The sequence below is a fragment of the Atta colombica genome, unplaced genomic scaffold, assembly GCF_001594045.1.
Source record: "Atta colombica isolate Treedump-2 unplaced genomic scaffold, Acol1.0 scaffold1, whole genome shotgun sequence".
NCBI classification, from domain to species: Eukaryota; Metazoa; Arthropoda; class Insecta; order Hymenoptera; family Formicidae; genus Atta; species Atta colombica.
Genome location: NW_017259183.1, coordinates 2,605,810 through 2,615,498, shown reverse-complemented (window position 1 = coordinate 2,615,498; position 9,689 = coordinate 2,605,810). Strand labels below are relative to the sequence as shown.

At 31.4% G+C, this 9,689-nt stretch overlaps 3 protein-coding genes across 4 annotated transcripts in view; 2 read left to right on the top strand and 1 right to left on the bottom strand.

The window, feature by feature from the left end:
• Nucleotides 1-320: 320 nt before the first annotated feature.
• Nucleotides 321-5,341, top strand: LOC108690238 (histone deacetylase Rpd3-like). 2 transcript variants are annotated; one of them, XM_018197545.1, is made up of 10 exons: nucleotides 321-431; nucleotides 516-572; nucleotides 1,153-1,265; nucleotides 1,388-1,505; nucleotides 1,585-1,958; nucleotides 2,069-2,216; nucleotides 2,299-2,584; nucleotides 3,495-3,723; nucleotides 3,825-3,927; nucleotides 4,813-5,341. In XM_018197545.1, exons 2-10 carry the CDS (start codon nucleotides 527-529, stop codon nucleotides 4,881-4,883), a joined length of 1,488 nt encoding a protein of 495 aa, XP_018053034.1. In that variant the 5' UTR covers nucleotides 321-431; nucleotides 516-526; the 3' UTR covers nucleotides 4,884-5,341. The 2 variants fall into 2 exon arrangements, with proteins under 2 accessions (XP_018053034.1, XP_018052952.1); XM_018197463.1 differs by having other exon boundaries at nucleotides 322-572.
• Nucleotides 5,342-5,534: 193 nt separating this feature from the next.
• LOC108686759 (peptide chain release factor 1-like, mitochondrial) lies at nucleotides 5,535-7,262 on the bottom strand. The gene is given in 4 exon segments (XM_018192251.1): nucleotides 5,535-6,503; nucleotides 6,576-6,912; nucleotides 6,914-7,008; nucleotides 7,247-7,262. Coding segments are annotated over 4 exon segments (1,350 nt in total). The 3' UTR covers nucleotides 5,535-5,601.
• A 377-nt stretch (nucleotides 7,263-7,639) lies between these two features.
• LOC108691274 (probable peroxisomal acyl-coenzyme A oxidase 1) overlaps nucleotides 7,640-9,689 on the top strand; it is a 19,724-nt gene continuing 17,674 nt past the window's right edge. Inside the window, exon 1 of the mRNA XM_018198982.1 lies at nucleotides 7,640-7,958. Within this exon, the coding sequence (XP_018054471.1) occupies nucleotides 7,838-7,958 (121 nt within the window). The 5' untranslated portion in view covers nucleotides 7,640-7,837. The remainder of the gene's footprint in view (nucleotides 7,959-9,689) is intronic.

The window sequence follows — 9,689 nt, the reverse complement described above, 5'->3', positions numbered from 1 at the left end:
TTTCTTTTATTGAGTGAAGCCTCTTTTAGTTTTAACCCAAGACAGGTCTGTTTTCTAGTACACTTTTGAATTTGAAGAAATTCAAACAATCATAATTCTTTATTTCATGGAAAGGAAGGAAACTTTGATTGGTTCAATTTCTTATGCATTACGTGTTATGCGTTATGCAAGAGTGTGCTCCCCGCTTCAAAGTGAGATAGATGTACATTTGATATTTGTTTAAAGCGAGAAAGAGAGTTCTAGAACAGTTTAGTGCAGGAACAGAAAATAGACCACCAGATGTCACTGGAACTGGGACGCATCTTTGTGGGGTGAAGAGGGAGAGGAGAGGCAGAGTTTAGTTCCCCTCTCGGTCTCATGATGCAAGCGAATTGAAGCGAATGAAAGCGAGTTCTGGCGGATTTGAACGACATGTATATTGGAATATAGTTGTGAGTATAAGCCACTACCCATGGTCTTCGTTTAATTTCGTACCAAGTGTTTCATCCAGTTTCATCCGATTTTAACGAAAGCAGAATCCGTAGAAATGGCCATGCAGCCATTCAAGAAGCGCGTCTGTTATTACTATGATAGTAAGTACTAAAAGAGCTTTCTAAAACCACAGAAATATACCTTGGAACCTTGTCGAAATATGTTGCACTTCTCACGTTTATACACCTCTATTTTATCTCACTTGACATTTGGTCACTAATCAGCCTCTTTTTCGCTTGATAGATGACAGATAGTAAGAAGCACGATTGTCTCGGCGCCGTAAACTGAGATTTGCATGTTCATTATGTTTGATAATATGATTTTCGCATGGTTAAGTCAACAGACTCTCGACCGTGCTATCGCGCGACTGTAGCGTCAGCCGTTCTTGGTTACATAGCTATTATGTATCTGTATATCCAAGTGTAATTACAATAAACTATGATAATATAATTATTTTTCCAATATATTTTACATATTCTCAAAAATATTTTCTGTATTGAATTGATAATTTAATCAACATAATGGAAAGTAATATAGTTTTTATAGAAAGTGGCGAAAGATTCTCAAATATATTCCGGTATACTATAGTCTTCACTAAAACACATCTATTAATGATAAATGAAAAATTTGAGACTTTATATATTGTTTTGATTTATTTAAGCATGTTTTCAATTTAACCAGGTGATATTGGAAATTATTATTATGGTCAAGGACATCCTATGAAGCCACATCGTATACGGATGACACATAATTTACTCTTGAATTATGGTCTTTATAGAAAGATGGAAATATACGTAAATACATTTTTATAATTATCTTCCATTTATGTATTCATCTTTTTACTTGTTTATAGTTTTCTATCAAAATATATTTATTTATTGTGGTTATTATAATGTATTTACATTTTATTGTCTAGCGACCTCATAAAGCTACAGCAGAAGAAATGACAAAATTTCATAGCGATGACTACATCAGATTTTTGAGATCAATACGACCAGACAATATGGGAGAATACAATAAACAAATGCAACGATGTAAGACATTATTGTTGAATAATAATGATTGAAATGATGTTTTTTGAAACATTTTGATATTTTTTTCTTTGTGGGACAGTTAACGTAGGAGAAGACTGCCCTGTTTTCGATGGTTTATACGAATTTTGTCAATTATCAGCTGGTGGATCTGTAGCTGCTGCTGTTAAACTCAACAAGCAAGCCTCAGAAATTTGTATCAATTGGGGTGGTGGCTTACATCATGCAAAGAAGAGCGAAGCTTCTGGTTTTTGCTATGTAAATGATATTGTACTTGGGATCTTAGAATTGCTAAAATACCATCAGAGAGTTTTATATATCGATATTGACGTTCATCATGGCGATGGTGTAGAGGAAGCTTTTTATACAACAGATAGAGTAATGACGGTATCATTTCATAAATATGGCGAGTATTTCCCTGGAACAGGAGATCTTCGCGATATGGGAGCAGGAAAGGTAAAAAAAAGTTATTAAAATATTGTAATAATATAGTCTCTATAGTATTACTTATCTGAAATATTAACGCATTACTAATATATATAGTTTCTCTTTGTCATTACTAACAGGGAAAGTACTACGCAGTTAATATACCTTTAAGGGATGGTATGGATGATGAAAGTTATGAATCGATATTCGTTCCTATCATCTCTAAAGTGATGGAGACATTTCAACCTTCTGCTGTTGTTTTACAATGTGGAGCAGACTCATTAACAGGTAAGATTTTTTTTTAAAAGAGAAATTATGTCACAAAAATAAAATTACATAATTTTCAATGCAAATATCAATCATTATATAGGTGATCGATTGGGATGCTTTAATTTAACTGTGAGAGGCCATGGTAAATGCGTAGAGTTTGTGAAAAGATATAATTTACCTTTTTTGATGGTGGGAGGTGGTGGTTATACTATCAGAAATGTCTCCAGATGTTGGACATATGAAACATCAGTGGCTCTCGGATGTGAAATCGCTAACGAGCTTCCATATAACGATTACTTTGAATATTTTGGCCCTGACTTTAAATTGCATATTAGTCCTTCAAATATGACAAATCAAAACACTTCCGAATATCTCGATAAAATTAAGTAAGTTCTGATTTTCATTTCTATGTGTAATTTGTTTTTATATGTAGAGGAAAGGACCCCATTATGAGATATCGCGTATGGAGAATTAAAAAAATAATAGGTTATTTTGAAGGAAATTTAATAAACTTTAAGATGATGTTATGTAAAATTTAATTCAAATTCTATTTTTTTTTTTAATTAAAGAAATAAAAAGTGAGCAAATCGCAAAGTCAAAAAATTCTTCTAATACGAGATGCTCCGAGAAATCGATAATAAAACGCAAAGTACATCAGTATTGCAATTAAAAAACTTTATTTAATGTTTCTAAAATATAAACAAACAGCCAATATAAGCGAAAAATAAGAATGTAATGGATTATATTCAGAATTTGTCTTCAGATAATTGGAACCAAGTATCTCAGAAATAGACACTCAATGTTCATTCCAGTTGTCTTTTTATTATTGTACAATAACATTTATACTTTAGCAATGATTTTCATAGGATATGACATAGGAGCATAGATTATTTCATATCAGAAATACTCTATATCTCATATTACGATTTCCATGCCTTATATGATTTTATGATTATCAATTCTAACTTCTGTAATTAAACAATTCAACATATATTTTTCTATTAGTATAACCTTACTCTATCACTATATGAAGAATTTATTGCCAAAATTTTTAAATGATAAATAAGTTTTAAAGGCTCAATGAAACTTGAAGATATTCAAATTCTAAAATCTTTTTTTACAATGACTACAGACATGATCTAATAATGAATTTTCCATTAAATAGTTCTCAATCTAAGAGCAATAAATTCATGGTGAAACCAATAGATAGCATTTATTTTAGAAACGCCGCTATCTCATAATAAGGGGTTTTCCTCTAATACTAACAAACTAATTCGTCATTGATTTTTATTATAGAACAAGGTTATTTGAAAACCTGAGAATGCTACCTCATGCACCTGGCGTACAAGTTCAGGCAATACCAGAAGATGGTGCCGTTATTGAAGATTCAGAAATTGAAGAGAAGATGAATCTTGATGAAAGATTGCCTCAACGTGATTTAGATAAGAGAATACAACATGAGAATGAATATAGTGATAGTGAAGATGAAGGTGAAGGTGGGCGAAGAGATAACAGATCATACAAGGTAATGACCTTTATATTAATCTCTATACTTGATCAATTTAAAAAAGTGCATTATTTGCATTATACATAAATATTGAATTTTGACATTTTTTTATATTAAAGGGATCTACGAAGCGACTGCGTTTGGAAAAAGGTCAAGAAATGGATATGCGTATTATGAACATTAATTCAAAGAAAGAAGATGATATGAAATCAGACCTGAGAGGTATTACATTAATTTTTTATTTTATTTTTGCAAATTAATTTTCAGAACAAATCTGTCCAATTTGAACTAAAAACGTAAAGCCATCGACGCAAAAAATTCAACGTAAGATTTCGAAGACTGTAAAATATTGACAAATGTTATTCAGTTGTGTTGTATATCAACACTATATTAAAAAGTATAGTTGATCAAAAAGTTCCCGGAATTCAGAAAATTCAAAATACAAGTTTTATTCATCAAAAGTGATATTGTCCCCTTCAAAGTACTTCCCATCGACTGCAACGCACTTATGTCAGCGCTTGATCCAGCTCTCGAAACATTTCTGGAACTCTATTGTCGGTATAGCCATTAGAGCCGTCTTCGATTTTTCCATTATCTCCTTTCGGCTGTGTGTAAAACGCATTCCCTGTAATGGTTTTTTTCATGCCACTCATAAATGGCTATTTTCTTTAGAATATCACTGCCGAGACAGTTTCCCAACATTTCCAAGGTTTTCACACCATTGAATCCATTTTTAACGCAAAATTTAATACAAACTCGTTGTTGCAAATTCAACTCCATTTTTAAAACTGTAAAAAATCGAAAATACGTGCAGAGGTAGATGTACTCAAGACGGCGTAACTTTTACAAATGTCAAGCTATGGTGATAAAATTTGGTGGGAATGTCAATGATAGATGTGGGAACCTAACCAAAAAAACAGAATTCAAATCAGCTGTCTCAGAGCATCACCTGGTGGTAATTCCGAGAACTTTTTGATCAAGGTATAGTCTCCGAAATCTTACCCACATTGAATCTTTTTGCGTTTTGGCTCCGAAGCTTAAATTGGACAAGTTTGATTTAGAAACATAATAAATAGAAATATAATATAAATATTTCTGTTTAACTAGAAAATGAAAAGGATGAGAAAATAAATTTCCTAAATGAAGAAATAAGAAAAGATAGTGGAATTAATATCTGATAAGTGACTGCTTCAGAATTTGCATATCTGCACAAGTACAAAAGTCCCTATTTAAAAATTTAGATAAGTTTAGATTATTTAAATGAAGAAATAATAGAACTCTTTTCATGGGATCGTTATTGTGCTGCATATTGAAGCCTCTTCAGATAGCGATATCATGTGTGTGCAATCTGCTTAGGCCTGAACGAAGATAAAATATATGGAATCCAAATATAGAAAGAAATATGTGTACATCAATGACGAGGATCTTTTCCATGGTTCTTAAGGATTAAGAAAAAGCACCGATATGAAGATGAAATTATTAACATATGAATTTTGTATATTACTGTATTTGTACTTTTGTATTTAATGAAATAAGTAAAGTTGTTTTACATCACAATTAAGACAAAAAATAAATACAAAATTCCATATGTTTATCAGCAAATTCGGCGAATGCGTGCGTGCGTGCGCGCGCGCGCGCGTGTGTGTGTGTGTGTGTGTGTGTGTGTGTGTGTGTGTGTGTGTGTGTGTGTGTGTGTGTGTGTATGTATCATATATAAAATTAAATTAGTCTGTCTTATCAAATGAGAGGAATGATATCTCGATCAAATAAATGAGAATGTGTTAGTATATATTACTACATATATTACATATATTTGATTATGTGTTCTGTACAATGCCTATGTAAAACAAATCTTATATACAATCTTTTATATCAAAATGATAATGTTAGAATGGATTACTTCGATTGTGACTCCAGTTTTTTTATTACTTCTAACAGGGTTTCTATCCGCATGTGATTATATAATCTGTCCTCCAATTCCTCTAGAGCTACTCCACCTTGCATAAATTCTATCAAGTTGAAAGTCCCATTTTGGCCTAGCCTATGGTCAGTCACACGATTCTGATTATAATTATATGTCCTGATTTTCTCATTCCTGAATCCCATTCCCATTTGCTTTTGCCGTAATTTACTTGTGAACGATGTTTGCTTATTCAATTGCTGTTCATACAGGATACTCCTCAGTTTGTCCATCGCTATTTTTTTATTCTTACCTTGTGACCTATGTACTTGACAGGTAACGCTTAACCCGCTTGGCAAATGTGTTATCCTCACTGCAGAGTCTGTAGTGTTCACATGTTGACCACCTGCACCAGATGATCTTTTTGTCTCTATTTTTAGATCATTCTTATTAATCATAATCTGTATTTCTGATGGCACTGGCAGAATAGCCACTGAGGCAGTACTGGTATGTACTCGGCCTAATTTTTCTGTAGCTGGTACCCGTTGTACTCTGTGTACACCACCCTCATGTTGAAACTTGTCGATTTGATCGCCAGATATCATAATACTGATATGTCTAATACCCTTATTATCAGTCGTCTCTATGTCGATCACTTCATGATCCAAATCTAAATATTTGACATAACCTATGTACATATCATACAAGTCTTTAACGAACAACATTGCTTCCTGACCACCAACACCTGCCGTTATTTCAATAATGATGTTACTGTAAAAATCTTTGTACATGTTTGTCAGTATCATGTGCAATAATCTTTCATCAAGTTCATTTAATTGTTCTTTGTACAACATTGTTTCTTCTTCCGCTAATTTTTTTATCTCTACATCTTGTTGCCCTGTAAAAAGAAATTTTCATTGTAAACTATAATAAATAATGTCAAATGCCGTACTGAACATATTCCATTTACCTAAGTCATGCAAATTTTGAATATTTTCCACAAGTTGTACTCTTTCATTAAATAAACTACCGGAAGCATTTAAATCGACAAAATCGATAAAGTTATTACTTTGCCAGGACTTGTTTCTGTACTCATTCGTGAGATAATCCAAAAACTTTTTAGTTTTGTCATCTAAAATATTTAGTTTCGCGTATGTATTGCAAAAACTACTCGAAGTCCAAAACAGGTTAGTTAACGACCAAGCATGTAACTCATGAAGCTTTAGCCTATTTACGAGCGTCGAATACCAGCAACTATCGAATTTGCATCTTCGAACTAGTAAAGACATTCTGCGAATCCTTGTATCGTATAACGATACAATAATACAACTGATTTTGTACAACAACGACAAGATGAAAAATACACACGCGAGACCTGTTCTTTTTCGAAGAAAGTTCTGAACCTGAATTAGTGAAGAACCGATGTAATAAGTTGGAGTAAAACTATATTTGTTTCGCTCCAACTTATTATTGCATCAATATATCGTCAGTTTAGAATTTTCTTCAAAAAAGAAGAATCTTAAGTAATAAATTGCTCAGTAACTCTATTTAAATTTATCTCTTTCTCATACAGCATTACTTCAAGATATCTTCCATTTACACCAATTGATACATATATATATGTATATATGTCATTCTAACTTTCTTTGCATTTCATGAATAACGAAGACAGAATGATTGTGTCGACTTATATCACTTAAATACCTATTTATATTTGAAATTAAAATTTAAAAAGAAACACATGTTACACAAACTATATACACATGTATCTATAAAATATTACATTATCAGCTCTGAAATTTTAACTTGACTATATCGTTAACATTTATATTTAATAATGCAATAAGTTAGAGAGAGAGAGAGAGAGAGAGAGAGAGAGAGAGCACGGAAAATGAATAAGAAATGAGAAGAGGGAAGTTCAGATGGCGATGTTAGTCAAGTTGTTTCGCGCATGCGTTCTCCGTTTTGGATACATTCATCAAAAGCGTCGACATCTGACAGGAGAACGACAGAGAGTCGCACTGCTGTATTTGCTTCAGTGGTGAGTGGCCTGCCAGTAGCCGTCACTCTAACAGTTAGGCACGGTAAACGGTTAAGTCAGTGGTGGGTTTGTTATCAATTGTAAGCGCGACGTGATCGCCAGTGATCGCGTGGGAGAGTCAGTAGTTCGCGCCAACAACAGTCGTTACTGGCAGATGCTCTGGTGTGACATTTTCCTATAATCAACTAATAATGACGGTGACGGTAAATACGGATTTGCGGCGCGAGCGTGAGAGATGCAGCTTCGATCCCATGGAGTTAACGAATTTCTGGGATGGCAGTAAGGTGAAGACGTCGCATCGACATGAGCTAGGTTCGTCGTTTCGTTTAATCTCGCTGATTAATTCGCACGCGTTGCTCGTATGTATATATATATATATATATGTATATATATATATATATATATTACATGACGTAGTATCTTTGTCTTATCATTGCGAGAATTGCTATGAAATGTTAACGCCCAATCACTGAATACTATTAATCACTTCTATTTATCAGCTATTGTATATACTTTTTGCGATAAAGCGCTAAAACTTACACATCACATCCTCTGTTTCGCGATCTATAATTTATCTTACACAAATTAGATTTATTATATTACATTTATTCTTGGATTTATTTGTGATTTGTTGCAAGCATTCTGAACACTTATTATTTTCTATAGAAAAAAGAAAATAAAAAAGATAAATACGTGCAACTTAATTATTTTACAATAATTGTAAATTGAAAATGGGAAAAAGAATTCTATCGCAAATTGCAAGGAGTACTTACTTTACTTTACATTTAAAACGTGAATGGCTAATAACGTTTATAACAAATAGAAAGGTTTACAACTTTCTATGATATTTTCTAGGAAATACATTGAGAAATAGTACATGTAAAAGTGTGAAAGGCGTGAAAGTTTATACTTCATTACTAAATAGAGTAGTCTTTTGATTTCTCGTAATTTCACAATAAATTATTCTTTTTTTTGCGTAATAATATTATTCTTAATATTCTTAATATTAGTATTAATGAAAGAAGTAGAATCAGATTTCATTCTTTAACGATCTTCCCTTTTTCCCGTCTTGGATAAGCCACACGCTCACCAGCGAGTAACGAGTGTGTAAAGATAGAAGATATAAATTAGGATAATTAATAGGATTTAGATAAGATCTTTCCTTTATATTGATATATGAAATTATTATTCTAAAACTCGTTATCAAATTGCAGATAAATACTTTTTTATCATATTTCGGAGTTTGTAAAATGTTCATTCTTGAGTTTATTGTTTGTCTAATCAAACATTATATCTATTAATAAAATCTTTATTTACTTTAAATATAAAACTCCAATGTTAATTCATTATGTAGATAGTTCGATGTAAATCTAATTAATAACAGTTTTCGTGATATACCGATTTTAATATACCATAATTGATTTATAAACAATTATTTTTCCATTAATACCGCGTATGGTGCGTATAAACAAATGTTTACCCAACAACCATGTACATAATATATTCAAATATATATATTTAATTTTATAAATATATAAGGTCCATTTTAAATGATGATCTTAAATATCTCTTGAAAAATGAATTAAAAAAAAAAAATTTTATATAAAAGTTGTCTATAGTTGAGAAGTTGCAAATAAAGATAAAATTAATATTTGAAAGAATGAATTTTTTAAGATTATTTACAAATTATCGTCATTATTTAAAATAAAATAATATTTTTACATAATGTGATGCCTCTAATTATTCTAAATATAAAATTATTAAGATAGAAGTATATTTAATTCATTTTTTATTCGTTCCATTTTTGATGGATTTTTCTGCCGTACTTTATTCGATGGACTTTACTGTTACTTATCTTTTAGTATTACATCTTATATGCTTTATTTAGGTCAAGGTAAACATACATAAATGTTTTTTAATTTATAATTATTTTTGTATTGTTTCAGTTGTAATCAAAAGTTATTTATTAGCTTCGGTTACATTAATTTATTTTCAGACATATTCGAGTTCAATAGCATATATATAAAATTATTTTAATATTAT

Bases quoted from the DNA above. Each gene is read 5' to 3' on its own strand.
- LOC108690238 (XM_018197545.1), top strand. From the start codon at position 527: ATGGCCATGCAGCCATTCAAGAAGCGCGTCTGTTATTACTATGATA. The intron at 573-1,152 runs GTAAGTACTAAA...CAATTTAACCAG, and splicing joins CGTCTGTTATTACTATGATA to GTGATATTGGAAATTATTAT. The intron at 1,959-2,068 runs GTAAAAAAAAGT...CATTACTAACAG, and splicing joins GCGATATGGGAGCAGGAAAG to GGAAAGTACTACGCAGTTAA.